Source organism: Pan paniscus, chromosome 11, assembly GCF_029289425.2.
Source record: "Pan paniscus chromosome 11, NHGRI_mPanPan1-v2.0_pri, whole genome shotgun sequence".
NCBI lineage: Eukaryota > Metazoa > Chordata > Mammalia > Primates > Hominidae > Pan > Pan paniscus.
Window position 1 is genome coordinate 5,638,739 of NC_073260.2, and position 23,400 is coordinate 5,662,138.

The window sequence follows — 23,400 nt, forward strand, 5'->3', positions numbered from 1 at the left end:
GCTCCTTGTCGGCAGGACAATGGCCACAAGACAGAGCGGGACCCCACCAGGCAGAACCCAGCCAGGTCGCCGTCGGCTGGTTCTGGCAGCACACGTGGAGGGGCTCAGAGAGCACGGGCAGGAGCCAGCGGGGAGGCCCCCATGAGGAAGTGGCGCTGAGCAGGGCCTAGAGGAGGGAGGGGGTTTGGGTGGAGGGGCACCTGCAGACCCCGGCCTGATCACTGCTGTCTTGGAAGACCCCACCCCAAGAGTATGTGCACTGCAAAAGGGACTCCAGGCCTCTCTCTCCTTCTTTCAGAATCCTTCACGCCCGACCACAAGCCCCTGATGGGGGAGGCACCTGAGCTCCGAGGGTTCTTCCTGGGCTGTGGCTTCAACAGCGCAGGTGAGTCCGGGCAGCAGCCCTCCTGGCCCCCAAGAGGGAGGTCCTGTCATTCCCAGAGCTCTGGGGGAGGCGGGCGCAGGAGCACCGTGGCCCCCGACAGTGGTGGGGACAGGAGAGGCTGGGGAGTCCAGCCCCTTCTGCTTCCCAGAGAGTGCACCTGTGCCAGGGTCCAGTCCAGCAGCAGTCCAATCAGGAGGCGCGCAGCACCCCAGGTGTGAGAGCAGAGCTTGGAGTGTCTGTGCTGTCTGTGGAGATGGGGGCATGGGATTTGACATGGGTGGGGGACCCTGGGGGGCAGACCGCAGCCCTGTGCTTCTCTTCCTGCCAGGAATGATGCTGGGTGGTGGCTGTGGGCAGGAGCTGGCCCACTGGATCATCCGTGGGCGCCCGGAGAAGGACATGCATGGCTATGACATCAGGTAAGTGCCCATTGGGACCTAAGGGCAGGGCCCGCCACTCTGGACAGGTGGGGTGGGGTAAACAGCGAGGGCTACTGAGAAAGGAGCCTTGCCTGAAATCCAGGTGGCTTCCTGGAAGGGGCAGCAGTGAGGGAGGAAGGCCACCAGCAGAAGGTGGGCAGTGCTGAGGGGGTGGCTGGGGGGCAGGTCCACGCCCCTTTACAGCTTCCAAGATCTCTTGTCCCAGGGTCCTGCCTGAGCCCCTGGACAGCTCTGGAGTCATCAGTGGGATGGCATCACCCCACCTCACAGATGGGGAGACTGAGGCCTAGGGGCAGGAGGGAGCAGGGCTGAGCTGGGAAAATTGTGCTGAGTGTGTGTGCCGCGGCTTGCAGCCAGGCAGCCCCGGCTGTCCCGTTCAATCGTACACTGACAAAGCGGCCAGGAATGAGACCCAGTGCAAGCCACTTCCTCGTCTCTAATGCAGGGTGATGGGGAGGGGCTGCGGAGGTTTTGGGAGCAGGGAGGGCTTTTGTCCTGGTGAGGTGCCCAGCATGGGGTCTGCACATGGAAACGCTAAGTCATCCCCAGCCGAGGCATGGACTGGGGTGCTGGTGGCCAGAGCCGGTGACGGCAGCCTATCCCGATGGCCTTCTGCCAGTCAGGGCCATCTCTTGCAGAGCACAGGACAGTGGTGCAGGCGCTCCCCGGCAAGGGGGGAGGCTCCTCCTGTGTCTCGTCCTCATGGCGGTGGCCTCTCCGACCCACACAGCAGGGCCTGTGGCCCGGGCCACACCCCGTGCATTGTGGGGTGGCTGTTGAGGCAGGGCGGCTTGGAGGGAGGCCGGCCTCCGGGTCTCTCCAGCCCACTCTGCTCCCGGCTGCTGCTGCTGGTGCACAGCCTCCCTGGGGAGGCAGTAGGTGGGGTGGGCTCCGGAGGGAGAAGGCCTGGCTCAGCTCAGTGCGCCCCTCGCCTCTGCTGACCTAGTCCTTTCCTGGCCTGATGAGGACATTACGCCCACTGTGGGGGAGAATGTCTGACCCCACGGAGACAGTGACACTGAGATCCCCCAGCTGCCACCCCTCCATGGCGCCCGACACAGTGAAGCCTCCTCTGGCTGACTCAGAGCCCATCTGGGCCTGCGCCCCTGCACTCTCCCAAGCGAGGAATGTCCCGGAAATGATAAAGCTGTAAAGGACTTCAAGGAAGGGCCAGTTCAGGCCCCTCCTGCTACAAACAGCAAAATGGAGGTGACTTGCCTGAAGTCACCCGGCTTTTGAACCAGAGCCAGGTAGGGACCCAGCTCCCTCCCCAGGAGGGACAGTCTTCATGCCATGGCCTCCCTTGGGGATTCCAGCTCTGGAACCCACCAACCAGGGTTCTGTGTGGCCTCTCTGTGCCTCTGTATCCTCGGCTGCAAAATGGAGCTGCCCAGCCTGTCCAGCTCCTGACCTGGGACCTAGTCCTGCACTCAGCAGACAGGATGTTTGCTCATGGGCTGGCAGAGGCCCTGAGGCGACCCCTGGCAAGTTGGGGACAGGCCTGGGCCTCCCTCGGTCAGCTGTCTTCCTTCCATCACTGGAACTTTGGCGGGAGTGTGCCATGGGCTGCTCTGGGGCTGGGAGCCAAGGGCACGAGTGGGGAGCCCCTGAGAGCTGGAGTACAGCAGGAGGAGGAGCACCCACCCTGGAGTACAGCAGCAGGAGGAGCACCCACCCTGTTGGTCCCAGACCCCTGCCAAGCAGCCTGGCTGGTGGCACCCAGGACACACAGGCTAATGCCGTCCTCAGCCCAGCCGTCACTGACGTGGGGCTTCCAAACCCCTTCAGTGTGCCAGAGTGGACGGCCGCCACCAGCAGGACCAGCCACCGGCCCCCAAGGGCTGTAGCACTAATGCAATGTTCTGCCACCTCGGGCCTGCGCCCGGGGACTGAGACAAGACACAGACCCTGAAGGAGAGAGACAGAGCGAGGAGAGGAAGGAGGTGCCTGAGAAAGTCGTTGAAAGACCCAGAAAAGAAAGTGAACAGAGAGCGTCGGCGCCAGAACGGAGCTCTCCCCTGCTCAGAGACTCCTGGTTGCTCCCCTCAGGCCAGAGCCAGAACATGCCTGGGTCGTCCTTCATCATACACATGGGAGACACGCACAGCGAGGGGGCGTCCCGGGAGACCAGGCAGCCTGAGCCGTCCCTGGGTGCGGGGCCTGTCTGGGCTCCGGGCTGCACGTGAGGGTCCCAGGGCTGGCTGGGCACCAGGCAGCTTCCAGGCCATGGCAGCCGCCCTGCGTGTGAGTTCCTTTTGAAATCAGATAAGAGGCTGTCTCTCCAGCCCCACATCTGTCAGCTGCATGGCCCTTGGTCAGTCGCTCCTGTTCTCTGAGCCTCAGTTTCGCCATCTGGAAAATGGGAACAATGTACCACCCTCTTGGAGCACACTCGAGGCTCATGCGTGTGGACGCTGGGCCCAGTACCCAACAGAGGCAGAGCCAGAGTGTGGGCTGGGCTGTTTTTTCAGGGAAATTCCTTGGGGACCAGGTGAGCCAGGGAAGAGTTGCTCTTTATTTAAGTGAAAAGGGTGGTCTGGGCCAGCCTGGTCCCTCTGCCCACTTGCTCACAGGCCGAATTGGCAGCTGGGACTCTGTAGGTCACTCGCTGCTCCTGCCACGCGACGTGCACCTCACTGCTGCCCCCAAGAATCCTCCCAGACCTTCACTGGCTCCATCACCCCCTCCTTCAGCTCCTGGTCAGCATAGCCTGGCGCAGGTGTGGGCTGCCTTTGCTGTGGCCTTGCCGTGTGACCGTGAACACTTGTGAGACCCTTCCGAGCCTCAGTTTCCCTCTCACGTGAAAGAGTTAATCTTGGGTCCCATGCAGAAGGCAGCTCTGGGGACAAAGAGAGAGGGATTTCCTCCCATGGCAGCACTCAGCTCTGAGCCTGCACTGGAGCTGGGTGCCATAAGCGACAGCAGCTGTTAATGATAATATCATTAATAATAATCCTCACGTCTGCACCTGTACTCCCCACCCATCCAGATCAGAAAATCCTGCTTGCTAGAATTACGTGCAGACTAAGAATCAGCCCTGACAGGTGTCACTGAGGATAGAAACGCCTCTGATGTGGCTGCTGAGGCAGCCTTGAGTGATGAGTGAGGTTCTAGCAGGTGGAGCGTGAGGGGGAGGCGGGGTGCTGGGAAAGCCGGGGGCTGACAGGGAGGTTTGTGCGTGGGAGGCGGCTGCAGGGCCCTGATGCAGCTGGGCCCGGGTCTCACTCCAGCCAGCAGTTCCGCACTGTCTGATTCGGGACGGGCGGCTGGTCTGAGGAGACCAGGGAACAAGCCGCGGGGCACTGGTTGCTCTGCCCACTCAGGGGCAGCAGAGGCCTAGGCCGCAGGTGCAGCCACAGAGCTCCGTAGCTCCATGAGAAATAGCATGGGGCCCGCCGGGCTCGTGCTGGACACCACCGGGGGCTGCCATGGCCGCACACTGTGTCCCCAGCCTCGAAGGAACAAACCCAAAACTATCGCAGCCACATCATCTCCGGTCCCAGGCGCTGGATTGGGCAGCCGCTCCCCAGACACAGCTGGGATTTCCCCCAGAGACTCTGTACCTCTTGGGTCCCTGGTCTGACCCACAGACGAGGCCCAGCTTTGGGATCACAGACTTGGGGAGGCCTGATGGGACAGGTGGCCACCCTTGCCCCCACTCCCCTGCTGGCGGGTGGAAAGGGGGGTTCCTTGACGAGGAGGGGGACACTGGTGTTCTGACGCATCACCAGGCTAACCTTCAAAGACCCTTCACATGGACCCTCCCCAGAGCATTCTGGGGATCTGAGCCCATCCCTCCCAGGGGCTGCTCCCTCCCCAGTCTTGTGGCGGGGGGGTGCCAGGACTCCCCAGCACTGGAACCTAGGCAGCAGACAGCAATGTGTGGAGAGCGAGGCCGGAGCCCCATGTCCCTGTGGGGGATGAGAGCCTCAGCTGGGCCCTCTGTCCGCAACGCCCACTCACTGAGGGCCACTGGGGTGGGGTGGCTCTGGGGGAGAAAGCTGAGTTCACCCAAGGGTGGGGCAAATGGAGAGTCAGGGGCCCGCTCAATGCTGAGCCACAAAGGGGACTCTGGTGCAGGGGACCGGGGTCCAGGCTTGCCCTGGGTCCTAGGCTAGCCCTTCCCTGACGGGCCATCCCCAAAGCAGTGACCCGTCCCCCTGTCTGCGGCAGGCGCTTCCATCACTCGCTCACGGACCACCCCCGCTGGATCCGAGAGCGAAGCCATGAGTCCTACGCCAAGAACTACTCCGTCGTCTTCCCCCACGATGAGCCGCTGGCCGGGCGCAACATGAGGAGAGACCCGCTGCACGAGGTAACGCCCCTACAGCTCCTGCTGGGGACTGGCAGCGAGGGTCTGGGACGTCCTCAGGGCAGCGGAGTGACAGAAATGCAAGGTGTACCCCAACCGCAGGTCAGGTGCGGTGACAAGGTGTCTGTCATTCCCCAGGTAGTAACCCGGCACCCCCATGTGTTGGGCACAGTGCTCAGGGCCAAGAACATTAGGGAATAAAGTGGAAATGGCTCCCTCCCACCCGGGGGCTTCTGTTCTAGTGGAGGAGCAGGAACGCACACCCAGGAACCGCCCCCTGCCAACTGCTGGCGGCAGCGCCAACAGGACAGGGGTCCTGGGGGCAGGGTCTTGGTGGGTGTATGCAGCCACGTATTGGGGGAGCAGCCAGAACACGGCGTACATTGGAGAGGGGCTCCTGCCTGTAGAGCCTGCTGTAGAGGCTCTTCTGCCCTGGTGAGCTTCGACTCACCCATTCAGTGAAACCCACTGTCAGGTGCCCCTTTCTCAGGTCTGCCCCTGTGCCCTCCCCTGGGCCCCCAAAGACCAAGGAGCTCCTTCCCTGCGCTCCCAGCCCCGTCTCCATTCCTTCCCCCTCTCCCTGGCCATCTCGTGCTGGACGCTTTGCTTTCTGGGGAACAGGGGCTATGTCCTAGGCACTCTGGTTCCTGAGCATTGAGGTGCTCGGGGGATGTTTGTTGAACAGATGGATGGGCGGGGAGGCAAGAGGGAGGCTCAGGGAGCAGGTGGCGTTTAAACTGAAGAAGGGGCCTCCCTCACCTGAGATTCCAGTGTCTGGCCCCAAGAGAGATCCTGGTATTAGCTGTACCTCCTGGGGAGAGGCCCAAAGTGGTCACAGGGCTGGCTCCCAGACTGCCCTGGCCCTTTGGCCTGGCTTGGTGGACCAGCTATGATCTCAGGCCACACATGGCCCTGGGGTCTCCCTAGCATGCCCCCGGGCCTGTAACCAGTAATCACGCCCTTGCCAGTCCTGACAGTTCAGAAGCCTCCCTGGGTGAATGCAGGGTTTGCTCCTCTCGCAGTTAGCTCAGACGCATTCCTCAGAACTGAGCAGCTCTACCGAAGAAACTTGGCAAGGGCTGAAGCACACCCCTGCCCCCCAGGGAAATCTTGGTTCACCCACGCCTCGACTTCCCTTCCTAGTTAGCAGCCTTCTTGCGACACTTGACAGCCGCTTAAGTTTGTTCTCTTTCTTTCTTTTATAAAGAGGGGAGCCTGCCCTCTTTTAATGGGCTCTTGAGATGAACAGTTTGCCTCCTTAGAAAGGTGGCCCATGGGATGTCCCCATGGTTCACTGAGAGGTGGGTGGATTTTGTGCCCTCGATTGCCACCCCCTCAGAATCCCAGGCAGGCAGGGAGGACATGTCCATGTCATTGATGAATGCTATGGCCTTGGGCGTGCCTCCTCCTTCTTGGGGCCTCGGGGGTGGAGGGGAGGGCAAGTGCTGTTGGGACAGACCCTCAGCGGGCCATCTGGAACCAGATGCTGCCCCCGAGGCCCTCTCAGCCCTGGGCTCGGGGCCTCGTTCCAGTCAGAGGGGGTGGCCCCTGGGTAGGGCCCTTCCAAACCCGAGAGTAGGTTTTCTTTTTTTTCCCAAACCAAATTTATTTTTAAAGAAAGCTCCCACTCTGTTTCTCTAGTGTGTTCATTACATTCGTTGTTGTGATTAAGTAGGCAGATCTTAAAATGAGCTATTTTAACTGCTCTAAAGTGTACAATTCAGTGGCATTAAGTGCCTTTGCAGTGCTGTGCAACCGTTCCCATTACCCAGTTCCAGAACATTCTCATCACCCCACAGGGAAACACCATCCCCAGTAAACAGCCCTTCCTCATCTCCTCCCACCAGCCTTGGCAACCACTAAGCTGTTTTGGTCTCTATGGATTTGCCTGTTCAGGTCACTTCATATGCTGGGAATCATCCAATACATGACCTTTTGTGTCTGGCTTCATTCCTGTAGCATGTTTTCAAGGTTCATCCATGTGATAAAATGTGTCCAAATTTCGTTGCTTTTTATGGCTGAATAATATTCCATGGTGTATGCAGACCATGCTTTGTTGATCCACTCATCAGCTGAGGGCCACGGGGGTTCTCTCCCCTGGTTAGTGGTTGCGCATAGAGCTCAGTGAACATGCGTGAACGGAATTTGTTTGCAACCCCGCTCTCAGTTCTCTTGTGCATACTTGGGAGTGGAATTGCTGGGTCGTATGGTGCATCTTTCTGCTAGGGCAGCCACAGGAAAAGGCCACAAGTGGGGAGGTTTCAGCAGACCTTTTTTTTCCCCACATTTCTGGAGACTGGGAGGTCCAAGATCAAGGTGTCAGACGATGGGTTCCTGGAGAAGGCTCTCCTGGCTCGTAGTCGGCCACCTTCTCACTGTCCTCATGCAGCGGGGAGAGGGCCCTGGCGTCGCTTCCTCCTCCTATAAGGGCTCCAGCCGTATGGGATTAGGACCCACCCTGATGACCTCACTTAACCTAAAGATCCCATCTCCAAATAGAGTCACGTCAGGGTCAGGGCTTTGACATATGAATTTATGTGTGGATGTGATTCCGTCCATAGCAGATGGTAATTCTACAGATGGGGGTTCTCAGGGCCAAGGCAGATCAGGGCAGGCGGTAATTCTACAGATGATGGTTATCAGGGCCAGGGCAGATGGGGCAGGTGCTATTCTATAGCTGGGGGTTCTCAGGATGAGGGCAGATAGGGGAAGGTGATAATTCTACAGATGGGGATTCTCAGGGTGAGGGCAGATGGGGCAGGCGGTAAGTCTATAGATGGGATTCCTGGGGCAAGAGCAGATCAGGGCAGGTGGTAATTCTATAGATGGGGGTTCTCAGGGTGAGGGCAGATGGGGCAGGTGGTAATTCTATAGATGGGGGTTCTCAGGGTGAGGGCAGATGGGGCAGGTGGTAATTCTATAGATGGGGGTTCTCAGGGTGAGGGCAGATGGGGCAGGTGGTAATTCTATAGATGGGGGTTCTCAGGGTGAGGGCAGATGGGGCAGGTGGTAATTCTACACATAGGGGTTCTCAGGGTGAGGCAGTGAGGGTAGCTGCAAACACTGGGCTGGAGGCCTGGTTCCAAGAGTCAGGGCCTCCTTGCTCTCCGCACCCTTGGGTGTAAAGTGGCGGATGTGGCTCTCTGCCCTGCGCAGGGGTATCAGGCCATGCGTGACAGATGCCTGTTCCCCACTCCTGCTCAGGAACTCCTTGGACAAGGCTGCGTGTTCCAGGAGCGGCACGGCTGGGAGCGACCGGGATGGTTTCATCCCCGAGGCCCAGCTCCGGTGAGTAGCGCCTGCTGGGCTGTGCTGCTGGGAGGCCCTGCCCTGTCAACCCCCTTGCCCCTCCACGTGCCCCGTCCTTGCCCCTCCGTGTGCCCCGCCTCCCCAGGTGGTTCCACTGTCGTGATCAGTTATTCTGCACACGGGAAGCCGAGCCCTGCCGACCTGCCCCCAAGGCTCAGTGCATTCTTTGTGCCGTTCACGCAATTCCCACTCCCCGTCCTCCCCACTCCCCGTCCGCTGTGGCCAGGCCTTCCATGGCCTAAGTGGGAAGGGCTGTAGGCAGAGCAGAAGGGGTGTCCTGCGGTGGGGAGACAGCAAGAAGACTCCCCCAGGTTGCAGGAGGAATGGAGCGTCTCCTAATTCTGTGCATCTATTTTTGGCCACTCCGACTGTTGGTTTATGTCCATAGGAGGGCAGGCACTGGGCAGGTTGATGCACCCAGGGTGCTCAGTTTCCCAGTGGAGGTTTCACAGTGGCCTGGACTCTGGGCGTCCTCTGGGGACTCCCAGGGACCTGGGTCCTCAGTGAGAGGAACAAAGGCAGTCCTGCTGTGAAACCTGGGACCCAGACCCTCGGGAGCAGGGGACGCGAGGCCTTAAGGCCAGCTGAGGGGTAGCATTTGATCCAGATTTACAGAAATCGAAATCCCCTTCCCGGGGCTGCGTCTCACCAGTCCCCTCTGGTGCACCCACCTTCCATCCCCATGGCAACCCACAGCCCAGGACAGGCTCCAGAGCTCCAGGGCATCGGGAGGGGAGATGAGAGCCAGAGCTGGCTAACGGGGCCTCGGCTCTGGGGTCAGAGCCTTGCAGGTCATCGTCTCTTCTCCTGCTGGCCCCTAGGGACATGCCGTCCTCATGAACCCTGCGGGGAGGAGGGGTCTGGGCAGACCCTGTCTTGAAGTGCAACCCACTGTGTTCCAGTCAGATCTGGCCCTGGAAGCCCCTCTCCCCTGTCCCTGGGTGAGGAGAGGAGAGTCAGGAACACACCCCAGGTCCCAAGATGGGCAGATTTTGCACCCCCACCCGGGAGCCAGCCTGGGTGTCCAGGGCACCTTGGCAGGGCTGCAGCGGATGGGATGTCCCTGCTGGGGAGGGGGGTACTCCATGCAGAGATGCCAGCAAAGCCTGACTCCCTTACAACCTCACACTGGCTCCCACCTGTGTGTGAAGAGGAGGTGAGGCTTGGGCGGGCGGGGCTGGCGGCCCTGGGAGGTTAAGAATTGCCCGCACCTGCATTCACAGCTGTGCCGTGTCGGCAGTTAGGAGGGCAGGTGGCGGGGTGGGGGGTTGTCTGCAGGAGCAGCGGCCAGGGAGGGGCATGGGGCTGTGGGGCTGTGGGGTGTCTGATGGGGGCAGATCCCAGGGAGGCCAAGGCAGTGGCAGACAAGCTGGACTCTGGAGCCCACGCACCTGCCTGGCTTCGTGCCACTGCCAGGTCCAGGACTTGTCTGTGCCCTTGGGCGAGATATAACTTCTCTGCGCCTCACTTTCCTCATCTGTAGAAAGGGGCACACCTGGTAGGAGTGTAAGGCACTTCCCGCAGGGGCTGGCCCAGAGCAGGAGCTGGGCCTGGGATTGCCGTGGCTCCAGGGAGCAGCCCTGGCTGAGGTCCTGGGTAACCACCTCTCCCTGTCGTTCCCCACCTTGGGTGCATCCAGCTCCTCCTCCAGCCTCCTGGGCCCTGGCTGGGCTCTCAGACCCACCAGGCAACCCTGCTGCCTCCTTTGTGCCTCTGTTTTGCCTGGACCTCATGGGAGCCCCCTGCCCGCGTCCACAACACACGGGCACTCAGTGCAGGGCTCTCCGAGGGCAGGGCCAGGCCTGACTCCATCACAGCCTCAGCGGGACCCCGCTCTGGGGAGGGAAGCGGGGAGGGGCCAAAGAGGCAGGCTGAGGACCTCGTCTTTTCTTCCCAGGTCCTCGAGTACGACTACTACGGGGCTTACGGGAGCCGCGCGCACGAGGACTACGCCTACCGCAGGCTGCTGGCAGACGAGTACACCTTCGCCTTCCCGCCCCACCACGACGCGGTGCGTAGCTGGGGTCCACCTTGGGGGTCCGTCCTTCTGCCTGTCCCTCAGATAAGCCATTGCGCCGGCCCTCGGCTGGCCCTGCAGGGGCTCCCCTCCCCCAGGAGTCTCTTCAGGCTCTGCATTCACGCTTTTTTCGGCTGACTCCATTTTGAGGAGGAATCACGCGTTTTCCTCTCCCCCTCCTCCCTCTGTGCCGAGATTTTGCCAGCAGCCAGGCCTGAGCGGAAGTGGTGCTGCTGGGGATGGGGTGAGGGGGGGGGCTGAGGCAACGGGCTGGGGCCTGGAGCCTGCTTGCTGTTCCTCTTGCTCCAAAGTGGGCAGGCGAGGCTGCTCACACGGGGCAGCTGGCAGCCCGTCGCCCCTGCCTGGGGACCTGGCTCCCACGTGCAGGGGGTGGAGGTGAGGAGTCTTGGGGGTCTTCTCCCCTGCAGCAGCCTGCACCACACAGGGGCGTCCTCCCCCGCAGCTGTCCGGGGAGGAGCGAGGCCAGCGTCTGCCCTGGCCTGCCCAGTCGTGTTGTAAAGTGCTCACAGGTGGAGCACAGCTGTTGTCCCCGTGCCACCCCAGGGAGACGCGTGACATCTCACTGCGAATCTGACATAGGAGCAGAGCCAAGGCCTGAGCCCAGAGTCTCAGAGTCCAGGGACAGCTTAGGAGGCATCCACGAGGGGTTTCCTTCCTGGGGCCTCTGGGCCAGTCGCAAGCCCGGCTTGGGTAGGGTCTGACCCTGCGGTCGCCCGTTGCCTTGAAGGGCCCAGCTTGGGTTCATGCTGTGCTGTCAGTGCCTTGAGACTCTTCATGGTCTTTGGGCAAGGGCCCCACTGGGTCCCGCACTGGGTTCTGTAGCCAGTTCTGAAGGGAAGAAACCGTTCATTTCCACCATCTCCCCGAAAGCTTGCTCTAGTGGTGGAACATCCGTTCAAGGCGTCGGAAGAGGGGGCTCCTGCAGGAAGGAGGAGGCGTGTGTGTCATGAAGCGCCTCAGCAGCAGGGCCGGCTCAGTGCCCGAGTCCCTTGTCGCTGCCTCCCAGGGAGTGCTCGGGGCTCCGTCTGGCACCTCCGCACCCACAGCTTCGAAAGCCTGTGGGACTCTGGCCCTCGAGGATGTGGGAGCTCGGGGGAGATGCCAACTTGGCTTTGTGGCTTCATCCGGCCTCCGCAAACGCGCCTGAAGCCGTCCTAAAGCACGAAACACGTGCTTGTTCTTGGCGCTGGCAGCTTCCCCGGCCTGCTAGAGGAGCCCAGCGCGGGAAGCTGCTGAGGGTTTTGGTTGGCAGCCCCGGTGGCATCAGCAAAGGTACAGCAGAAACCGACAAAGGGGAGCCCTGTCCTGAAGGACAGTGATGCCTGGCGGGGCTGGAGAAGCCACGGAGAGCTCAGGAGGCAGATGGTCCCAGTGGTGTGCTGGTAACAGCTTAACAACCAGCTCTCTGGGGCAGAGGGGAGGAAGCTGGCTCAGTAGCACCGGCCAATTTCCCTGATGTAAATGCTTTCTCCACGGCTGATTTCAATCCAGTCCGCCAATGAGGCGTCACTGAATGTGGAGCTGGGCAGGGATCTGCATGACCAGCTGTCAGGGTCAGTGCACCCCTGCACAGCCTGGCTGGACCATAACTCTGCCACTGCCTGGCTGTGCCACCATCCCTGGCCTCCCTGAGTATGTGAGAGGTAATATGAGTTCCCCTGTGGAAACTGAAAGGGAGTTTGGGAGGAGATGAAACAGCTTCCCGACACACGGCAGCTGTTCAGGAAGCTGTGGTTGTTGCTGTCATGATAATTTTTTTCCTGTAACAACAATGAGGTGGGCACCTCTGCTCAGCAATGGGGCGCATGTTGAGCCCTGAAGGGGAAGACCAAGTAGAACATATAGTGAAGAATAGAAGATTCTCAAAACCTCACCCAGGCATTTGTAAACCTGGGGAAGGAAATAGGGAGTGATGTTGTTTATGTGTGTGTGTGTGTGCGTGCCTGTGTGTGTGCTTTGAAAACAGCTTTATTGAGATCTAATTCGCATACTATATGATTTATTCATTTAAAGGGTACAACTCAGTGTTTTTTAGTGAGTTCATGGGATTGTACAACCATCACCATGATCTAGTTTTAGAATGTTTTCATCTCCCAGCAAAAGATACCCCATACCTCACCCTATCCCCAGCCCAGGGCAACCCTACTCTACTTTCTCTCTCTGTAGATATATCTAGTTTGGACCTTTCACATAAGTAGAATCATAAAAGATGTGTGCTTCTGTGATCAGCTTCTTCCACTTAGCGTGATATTCTCAAGGCACATTCATGTCGTAGTGTGTGTGTCAGCACTTCATTCCTTTTTTTAAAATTTTTAAAATTTTTATTTATTTATTTATTTTTTGAGATGGGGTCTTGCTCTGTTGCCCCAGGCTGGAGTGCAGGGGTGCGATTCGGCTCACTGCAACTTCTGCCTCTCAGGTTCAAGCAATTCTTCTGCCTCAGCCTCCCAAGTAGCTGGGATTACAGGCACAGGCCAACACGACCAACTAATTTTTGTATTTTTAATAGAGACGGGATTTCACCATGTTGACCAGGCTGGTCCTGAACTCCTGACCTCAGGTGATCCACCTGCCTTGGCCTCACAAAGTGCTGGGATTACAGGCATGAGCCACCATGCCGGGCCACTTCATTCCTTTTTATCCCAATCATATTCCATTGTATGGACCCATCATATTTTACTCATCCATTGATCCGTTGGTGGACATTGGAATTGTTTTCACTTTTGAGTTCTTATGAGCAGTGCTGCTGTGAACATCCATGTACCAGGTGTCGTATGCATGTATGTTATAATTTCTTATGGGTATATAACGAGGCCTGGGTCAAGTGGTATCTCTGTTTAACATTTTGGGGGAACGCCAACTGTTCTCCAAAGTAACTGTACCACATTACATTCCCCACCACAGTGCGAGAGGGTTCCAGTGTCTCCACATCCTCGCCAACACTTATTATTATCTGACTTTTTGATTCTAGACATCCTGGTGGTTGTGAAATGGCATTTCAGTGTGGTTTTGATTTGCATTCCTGGAACAACTAATGATGTTGAGCACATTTTCATGGGCCTGTTGTCCACTTGCATATATTCTGTGGAGAGATGTCTGTTCAGATCCTTTGTCCCTTTTAAAATTGGGTTATTTGTCTTATCATTATTATTATTATTTGAGACAGGGTTTCGCTCTTGTTGCCCAGGCTGGAGTGCAATGGTGTGATCTCGGCTCACTGCAACCTCCGCCTCCTGGGTTCAAGCAATGCTCCTGCCTCAGCCTCCCCAGTAGCTGGGATTACAGGTGCACACCACCACGCCCAGCTAATTTTGTATTTTTAGTAGAGATGGGGTTTCTCCATGTTGGCTAGGCTGGTCTCAAACTCCAGACCTCAGGTGATCTGCCTGCCTCAGCCTCCCAAGTAATTATCCTGCCTCAGCCTCCTGAGTAGCTGGGATTACAGGCATGCACCACCACGCCCAGCTAATTTTGTATTTTTAGTAGAGATGGGGTTTCTCCATGTTGGTCAGGCTGGTCTCGAACTCCTGACCTCAGGTGATCCACCTGCCTCAGCCTCCCAAAGTGCTGGGATTACAGGCATGAGCCACCGCACCTGACTGTCTTTTTATTATTGAGTTGCAAATTTTTTTTATAGTTTAGATACAAGTCTCTTATCAGATCTGTAATGTGCACACACTCTCCCCATCCTGTGGTTGTCATCTCTCTTACTTGATGGCATTGTTTGCAGCTTTTAAAATGTTGATGCTGTCCAATTCATCTCTATGTTTTTGTTTTGTTGCTTGTGTTTTTGGTGTCATGTCTAAGAACCTAACCGAAGGTAAAAAACATTTATGTTTTCTTCTAAGAGTTTTATATCTTCGCTTTTACACTTAGGTCTAGGATCCATGAAAATTAATTTTTGTGCATGGCGTGAGGTCGGGTCCAGCCACGTTCTTTTGCATGTGGCTACCCAGTTGGCCCAGCACCAGTTGTTGAAAAGATTGCTCTACCCTTGGAATTGTCTTGGCACCCTTGTTGGAAATCAATTGACTGTAAAGATGAGGGCTTATTTCTGGACTCTCAATTCTATTCCATTGATCTATAGGTCTATTCTTATTTAGTACCTCACTGTCTTGATTATGTGGCTTTGTATTTTAATAGCAAGTTTGGAATCAAGAAATGTGAATTCTGCAATTTTGTTTTTCCTTTTCAATATTGTTTTGAGTATTCTTGGCCCCTTTGAATCTCCATATGAATTTTAGGATTGGCTAGTCAATTTCTGCAAAGAAACCAGCTGAGAATTTTGATAGGAACTGTGTTAGGTCTGTAGATCAATTTGGGGTATCTTGTCATTTCAACAATAGTAAGTCTTTTGTTTCATGAACATGGGCTGTCTTTCCACTTATTTAGGTCTTCTCTCATTTCTTTCAAAAAAAATCTAGATTTTAGAATATAAGTTTTGGACTTTTTAATTAAATTTATTCCTAAGCATTTTATTATCTTGATGATATTATAAATATAATTTTTAAAACTTCTTTTTGAGATTGTTCATTGCTAATATAGAAATACAATAGTTTTTTGTGTGCTTTTGTATATTGACCTTGTATCCTGCAACCTTGTTGAGCTATTTTATTAGTTCTAACAGTTTTTTTTCTTTTTCTTTTTTTTTTTTTTAGTGGAGTCCTTAGGATTTCCTATATACAAGATACTGCTATTGGCAAATAGGGATGTTTTTATTTCTTCTTTTCTGATCTGGATGCCTTTTATTTTTCTTTTCCTGCCTAATTGCCCTGGCTAGAGCCTCCAGTGCAATGTTGAATAGAGTGGCAAGATTGGACCCCCCTGTCTTGTTCCTGATCTTTCATCATGAAGTATAATGTTTGCAACGTGATTTTTATAGGCGTCTTTCATCAGCTGAGGGAAGCTCCCTTATAGTCCTAGTTTGTTGTGCGTTTTTATCATGAACGGGTGAATTTTGTCAAATACTTTTCTGTGTCTGTTGGAGGATCAGATGGTTTTTGTCCTTTGTTCTCTTAATATGTTGCATTACATCAATTGATTTTTGAATGTTAAACCAACCTCATGTTCCTGGGGTAAATCCCATTGATCATGGTGTGTAATCTCTTTCCTATGTTGTTGGATTTGATTTGCTAGTATTTTGTTGAGGATTTTTTTTATATCTATATTTGTAAGAAATATTGGTCTGTAGTTTTCTTATAATATCTTTTTCTGCTTTTGGCATCAGGGTAATGCTGGCCTCCTAGAGTGAATTGGCAAGTATTTCCTATTCATATTTTTTGGAAGAGTTTGGGAAAAATGGGTATTAGTTCTTCTTTGACTGTTTGGTAAAATTCATCAGGGAAGCGGAAGCCATCTGGACCTGGGATTGTGGACAATTTTTCAATTACGAATTCCATCTCTTTTTTGTTCTATTAAGATTTGTCATGTCTTCATTCTGTTTCAGTAATTTGTGTGTTTCTAGGAATTTGTCCATTTCGTGTCTAGTCTGTTGGCATACACGTGTTCAGAGTTCCCTCAGAATCCCTTTTATTTCTGTGGGGTAGGCATGATCTCCTGTCTTTCATTCCTGATTTTAGCACTTTGAGTCCTCTCATTTTCTCTGTCACTCTAGCTAGAAGTTTGTCCATTTTGTTGATCTTTTCAAAACATCAACTTTTTGTTTTGCTGTTTTTTCCTATTTTTCGATTCTTATTTCTGTTCTAACATTTCATTCCTTCTGCTTGCTTTGGGTTTAATTATGCTCTTTTTCTGGTGTCTCAAAGTGGAAGATCGGGCCATTGATTCGAGATCTTCTTTCGTAATGCAAGCACATACAAGCAGAAATTTCCCTGTGAGCATCGCTTTAGCTGCATCTCATAAGTGGTTGTGTGTTGTGCTTTCATTTTCATTTAATTCAGTAGCTTCTAATTCCCTTTGTGATTCTTTTCTTTGATCCATTGGTTCTTTAGCAGTGTGTTGTGTAATTTCCACATGTTTGTGAAGTTTCCAATTGTTCTTCTGCTATTGATTTCTAATTTAATTACATCGCGGTCAGAGGACGTCCTTTGTATGATTTCAACCTTTTTGAATTTATTGAGCCTTGTTTTGTGGCTTAGCATATTATCTATCCTGGGGAGCATGTCCTGTGCTTGAGAAGCATGTGTCACAGTGTGCACCTGAGCTGAGAAGGGCTTGGTGCGGGCTGGAAGAGAGGGAGGGGAGGCTCAGTACAGGTGTGTTGGAAACAGCCCCCGTTCTCCACATTCTTGAGGAAGAAGCACACCCCAAAGGCCCCCGTGGCATTCCCACCTGTCTGGAACTTTTCAGATCAAGAAGGAGTGCCTGGCCTGCAGAGGGGCCGCCGCTGTGTTTGACATGTCCTACTTCGGGAAGTTCTACCTGGTGGGGCTGGATGCAAGGAAGGCTGCCGACTGGCTCTTCTCCGCAGATGTCAGCCGAACCCCAGGTATGGAGCCTGAGGTTGGGGGGCATGTTCCTGTCACTCCATGGGCACAGCCTCAGGCACTGAGATGAGCTGGCAAGCCACCCTGTCCCCTCGGGCACCCTGAGCACACTGCTCCTTGCCCTCACCTGGCTTTGAGCCCCCCGTCTGGCCCCCTTTGCCCCATCCCAGGCCCCAGGCCCTCATTACTTTCCTCCACCTCTCCCTCCTGCCTTCCTTCTCCTCCCTACCTCTGCCTTCCTCTCTACTCTTCCAGAAAGGATGTGTGGCAGCTGGCCCTCAGCCACTTCTCTCCTGGGACTGTGGGGCCCAGTCCCCCCCCCCATGCTCTCACAGGTGGGATTGCCAGAATTAAATAGAAACACAGGATGCTAAGCTACATTTGAATTTTGGATACATAATGACTCATTTTTAATGTAAGTATGTCCCAAGCCATATTTGGGACATACTTGGGATCTTCATCTGCCTTTTCGTCACCCACCCACCCACCCACCCAACAGCTCATGCGTCCCCATCTTCATGAGTGTTCTGGGCTGCCAGAACAGAGGATCACAAACCTGGTGGCTTAAAACAACAGCAATTTATTGTCACGGTTCTGGAAGCTGGAGGTCAAAATGAGGGTGTCTGTACCTGACACTCTGCAGAGGACCCTTCCTTGCTCTTCCAGCTGCTGGTGGTGGCCGGGAATCTTGGCCTTCCTCGGCATGCAGCTGCGTCACTGCAGTCTCTGCCTGTGTCACAAGGCCTTCTCCAGGTGTTCTCTTTTTCGTTTTGTTTTGTTTTGAGACGGAGTCTCGCTCTGTCGCTCAGGCTGGAGTGCAGTGGCGCGATCTTGGCTCACTGCAACCTCCGCCTCCTGGGTCCAAGTGATTCTCATGCCTCAGCCTCCTGAGTAGCTGGGATTACAGGCACACACCACCATGCCCAACTATTTTTTCTATTTTTAGTAGAGACGGAGTTTCGCCATGTTGGCCAGGCTGGTCTGAAACTCCTGACCTCAGGTGATCCTCCCGCCTCAGCCTCCCGAAGTGCTGGGATTACAGGTGTGAGCCACCGTGCCCAGCCGTGTTATCCTCTTAGAAGGACAGCAGTCAGATTAGATGAGGGCCCAGACTCATGACCTCACTTTAACCTGATCATATCTGCAAAGACCCCATTTCCAAATAAGATCACACTCCCAGTCCTGGTGAGGACTTTCACATATATTTTGTGGGGGACACAATTCAACCCCTAACATCATCTCTCCAGCCAGCCAACCAACAAACCCACTCCCCAGACTCCCAGGCACCTGCTGCTCACCTCCCATTAATCCAGCCACCCACTCAGTCTTGCATCCACCCATCCACCAGCCCACACATCCCTGTTTCTCCATACATCTGTTCCCCCTTCTGCTCACCCACTCCCATCCTCCCATCCATCTGCCCACCTTCCCATCTGTCCATCCATCCTCCATCCACAAAGTAATTTATGCCAAAGACATTTATGGAGTCTTCTCCGGTACCAGGCACGGAGCTAGGAGCCCCAGAATGAATGGGGGGCATGAATCCTTTCCCTAGAAACTTCTCAGCATGGTGGTGGATGGGTGGGAGGGGCCAGTGCCAAGGCATTTCAAGAAGAAAGAAGCTTCCTTCCCGCAAGGGTGACGGTGATGGGATGACCTGCCCATGGCCAGTCTTCTCTGGGTCATTCAGCTGAAATGGCATCCCTGGGCTGAGGGGCTCTCCAGGTCACCTCCCAGTAGGGCATCCTGTCTGGGGGTTATCCAGCCTCCGTGACAAGGAGCTGCTCCTGTGAGCGGCCCTGGGGAAACTGAGGCAGCACAGACCCGGCTTCCTTCTCCCTCTCGCAGGCTCCACCGTGTACACGTGCATGCTCAACCACCGTGGGGGCACCGAGAGTGACCTGACTGTCAGCCGCCTGGCACCCAGCCACCAGGCCTCCCCGCTGGCCCCCGCCTTTGAAGGTATGGGATGCCTCTGTGCGCACGGCGCTGTGACTGCGGCCTGCTCTGTGGACTGGTGGTTGTGGACAGGGCAGGATGGACGGGATGGGCTGCTGACGGCAGCTCTGTCATTAGCTATTGTGCCTGCTGTGGTCACAGCTGGGAGATTAGAGGTCTCGTTTCAGGCTAAATGGGGGCTTTGTTCAGGCGGCATTGCTGGAGCTCCCAGTACTCAGTGATTGCATCTCCGAACCTGTCCACACTGTTGCGGTTCGGAGTGGCTGCAGTGTGGGCGTGCTCGGCTCGGTTGCCCGGAACAAAGCGTACCAATGCTAGGCCGTGCCTCCCACTCAAAGCAGTCAGCTCCTTTCTGCCACTGACGTCCTTGCTGGGTTGACTTCTCAGGCCCGTGTGACCCTCTGGTCTGGAGCTTGGATAGGCCCTTAGAAGATTCCAGCTCAGGGCCCACGCTGATGCCTGATTGCCGGCTGCAGTCTCTCCATGTCTGCTTGCATACCCTCAGGGACAGGTAGCTCAGTACCCTCATCCCTTGTTTGCTCAGCCCCAACTGTTACGCAGAGCCAGGACCTGCCTCCTGTCCCTTCAGCTCCCTGATCCTGTCCCTGGGTTCACACAGGAGCCATCTGATCTCTCGTCCTGTAACCCATCCCCACCAGGGATGAAGAAGCAGAGAGGGAAACATTCTCTTTCTCCAGGAAGGGGCATTGCCGCCTCTGGGACGGGACCTGCACAGGGGAAGGTGCTGACCGTGCAGCTCTCTGTGCTGTCCCCGGGGCAGGGGCACAGTCAGCGGGGAGGGCTCAGCCCATTCAGAAAACCTGGCATCTCCTGGTTCTTGACCTGACTCCGTGCTGCTGGCAAATGTAGTTGTTTCCTCACTGGGACTGGGTCAGTGTCGAGCCCCAGCTTGGGCACTGGGGGAGAGAGGCAAGGGGAGAAAGGGGCTCATTCATGATCAGCTCATAACCCGCACCTTCGGCAGCAGTCATTGAGCACCGACTGTGTGTCAGGCTCAGTTTGAGGCACGGAGGACCCAACAGTGAGCCAAACACAGAAGGTTCTGGCCCACGTGGAGTTTGTATCTCTGGTGGGAGGAAATAGGATTAAAAAAATAAAATAAGTGGAAGGTGTAGGATGTTAGATGGGTCAAGAGGAAAAATGAAGACCGGAGGGGGTGGGATATTGGGGGCCAGGGTGGGAAGACAGCGTTCCTCACTGCCCAGGGGGTCTTCGGGGCTGGGGGCTGGCAGGGGCTCCTGGGCCTCTGCGGTTCTGCCGAAAGCAGGGAGTAGTGAAGTGAGCCCTGCAGTCTCGAGGCTGGTGGCGGAGATGAGGCTGAGAGCGTGAGTGAGGGGTCCCATGGGGTGCGCAGAGCTCGCCCACCCCTTCCCTCCTGCTGTTGGCGACGTGGAGGCTGAGAGAGCCATGGGCTGAGCCAGAGCGCTTGTGCCTCATGGATCCATGAGCTTGTGCCTTCGCTCGTTCCCTCAACAGTCATTGCGTGAGCCTGCACTGTGTGGCAGCACCAGGGCAGCCAGAGTCGGGAGGAGTTGAAGGAGGCCGGTGGGGCTTCAGGGACCCCACAGTGGGTTGTATGTCCGGACGGGGGCAGGAAGGGCCCCATAACACCTGGAGGGGGACATGCAAGGGGATGGGAAAGAGCGAGGTGTTAGGGAAGGCCATGTGAAGCCGCCGAGCCGGGATGAGCAAGGCTTCCTGGAGGAGAGGGCCGGCCTGAGCTTGGAAGGATGGGTAGGAGCCACTGGCAGCAAGGGTGTAGAGGTGAGAACCAGTGTGACCTGCCCATCACTGGTTGTCTCTGGGTCATTCAGCTGAAATGGCATCTCTGAGCTGAGAGGAGTGATGCCTGTAAGGAGCTGGGCATCAGCCCCCAGTAGAGGGGCAGCCCAGGCACAGCCCATAGCCACAGACTTAGTGAGTCTAGCTAGGGAGACAGTAGAGGGGCCAAAATAAGGACACAGGTCACCAAAAATCCTGGCCAGGTCCTGCCACTGCCTGGCTCAGCGACCTGCCCCCCCTGAGCCTCAGTTTCCCCCATTGGTGAAATGGAGTGAGGAAGACGTGCCTCCCGGAGCTGCGATGGAGAATTGAGTCAGAGTCTGGGGGTGCTGGGAGGGCTGGGGAGCAGCCTCCCTGAGCCTCAGTTTCCCTGGCTGGGGAATGAGGACCTTGCTCGTCCCCCCTCATAAGGGGAAGCTATCAGGAAAGTGCTTTCAACGCTGAGCCATCTCCCAGTGGTGCACAATTAGCTTTCCAGAGGATTCTGGTGGATTCCTAGAGCGGAGGGCTGGGGATCGGCGGTGCTGGTTGCTGGGAAGGTTTGCACTTGGTGGGTGTGGAGTTAGCACAGTGAGTCACATCCCCCAGGGCTCTGCGGGTCCTGGGGACACCACTCAACAGGAGAAAACCACCATGTGGGCTTTGCTTTACTTTCAGGCTTCAAAACTGCACTGTTTGAGTTATGAATATGCATGGGCATTAAATATGCGCGTATTGAATACGTGCGCTACCTACCCATGCTGCATCAGATCACCACGGAGCCGAGAGAATGTGATGATTTACACAATGTGATCAAGGTGGCACACAAAGCAGCTGTCAATCTTAAAAGTAATTTTAAATGATCTTTATTGATCTTTTTGTAAGATTACAAAAGGATACATGCTCCTGGGAACCATTCCAATGATACTGAAAAGCACAAAATCAGCTGCACAGCCCACAGCTTCCCCCACACCCACTGCCGATGGCGCAAGTCCCCGGCCACCCTGCCTTCTCACTGCTCTCTGCCATGTCAGCTTTGCAGGCCAGGCCTGGACCTGGGCTGACTGACCTCTGGCCTCAGGACTGGCATCTTGTTTTCAGGGAAGTTGATCTTGGATGGTCAGGGCCACAGGAGGCCAGGCCCATCAGCTGCCATCTCCCTGGGCACCAATTGGCCTCAGTAGCTCCCATGCCCTCCTGGGAGAGGCCTGGGATGGCTGCAGACTGGTGGGGCCACCCAGGAGCCAGGGGCCTGAGAGTGGCCGTGTGTGTGTGTGTTGGGGGAGGTGAGGTAGGGTGTCTGTCTGAATAGAGCTGAGGATGCCATCCAGAAACGGCCCCAGTCCAGGTGTCGGGGAACCCCTTGAGGACTGGCTTGTCTCTTTGCCTTCATTCTCTGTTGTGCTTATGGTGTCAGGAGGAGGAAGGGAGGGAGCAGCCTGGCTGGGGCCTGCCTGGGGCCCTGAGAGGTCTCTCGTCCAAGGGTGCTTCCAATAGCCCTGTGGGGCCAGATGTTGTGGGTCTGCCCCTTTTACAGATGAGAAAATGGGGGCTCAGAGAGGTGAGAAGCAAGGCCGATGAGCCGCAGAACTGCATCTGGGCCAGGCTGGCCTAGGCCTGTGTGTTCCCAAGACACCGTCCTCCTAGGGTAGGGGCATCCCTTTGAGGTGTCTGCAGAGGGGTGGGTGGTAGGGGTTGAGAAGCAGGTCCTTCTCCTAACCCCCATGGCTCAGAGGATACTCTGCAAGGCGTGGCCCTGGGGGACCGAGGGAGGGACAGATACGGTTCCTGGGCACTGTGAAGGCACAGGCCCCTGAGAGGGCATTTGTTTTCTCAGCCGGGAGACCCTTGGGCCACCCTCTCTGTCCCCACCTCCCAGGCCCTGAAATCCTGCTCTAAGTCCAGGTGCCTCTCTTCCAGGGGACGGTTACTACCTGGCCGTGGGCGGGGCCGTGGCCCAGCACAACTGGTCCCACATCACCACCGTGCTGCAGGACCAGAAGTTCCAGTGCCAGCTCATCGACAGCTCCGAGGACCTGGGCATGATCAGCATCCAGGGCCCAGCCAGGTGAGAGAGGACTGGGAGCCCGCCCCTGGGTGCACCTGCTGCCTGGACCCAGGTCCTCCAACAGGCCCTTGGGCAGAACAGCTTGTCCAGAATGGGCCATTCTGAATAGTTAAGCGCTCTGGTAAACCAGAGATGCCATTCTGAATAAATACCTTCAAAGCACTGGAATGCAGATAAGCCGGTAACACGAGTCAGACTGAAATTTACAGCTGTTCAGTCACTGAGGACCCCAGGATCCCAGAGGGGAGGGCAGTCTCTGAGTCACCAGTGCAGTCTAGGAATTACCGTCCACCATCCCAAAGTGGGCAGAACCAGGCCAGGGTTCGCCCTGCTACTGGGTAATTTCTGTACGCCACCTTGATCACATGGGCAGAATAATATCCTATACTGAGGGGTCCCTGGCTCCTCCGGAAACACCCCCCATGACAAGGTTAAGGCTTATCCATGCATGCATTCCTTCTATAAACACCTGCCGGGCTGTGTTCCCCACCCATGAGAAACCAGGACCGGGGAAGACCCTCGGCTGCTGGCTCATGCACACAGCCACAGAAGAGTCTTGGGCAAAAGGACGGCTGAGCAGGTGTGCACCTTGGAAAGACCCCTCTGACTGTGCTTCGGAGGCTGGGAGAAGGGACTGGGGGTGGGGGACAGGGAGGAAGGA

At 55.9% G+C, this 23,400-nt stretch overlaps 1 protein-coding gene across 6 annotated transcripts in view; it reads left to right on the plus strand.

The window, feature by feature from the left end:
* The window catches only part of SARDH (sarcosine dehydrogenase), an 82,909-nt gene that overhangs the window by 24,897 nt on the left and 34,612 nt on the right, over positions 1-23,400 (plus strand). For all 6 annotated transcript variants that reach the window (XR_008626631.2, XM_034929428.2, XM_034929424.3 and 3 more), the window contains 8 exons: positions 299-385; positions 714-804; positions 4,999-5,140; positions 8,342-8,425; positions 10,344-10,457; positions 16,794-16,932; positions 18,779-18,892; positions 22,592-22,739. Coding sequence is in view for 5 of the 6 variants with exons in the window: in XM_034929428.2 (XP_034785319.1) it covers positions 299-385; positions 714-804; positions 4,999-5,140; positions 8,342-8,425; positions 10,344-10,457; positions 16,794-16,932; positions 18,779-18,892; positions 22,592-22,739 (919 nt within the window). In the remaining variant the exon portion in view is untranslated. The remainder of the gene's footprint in view (positions 1-298; positions 386-713; positions 805-4,998; positions 5,141-8,341; positions 8,426-10,343; positions 10,458-16,793; positions 16,933-18,778; positions 18,893-22,591; positions 22,740-23,400) is intronic.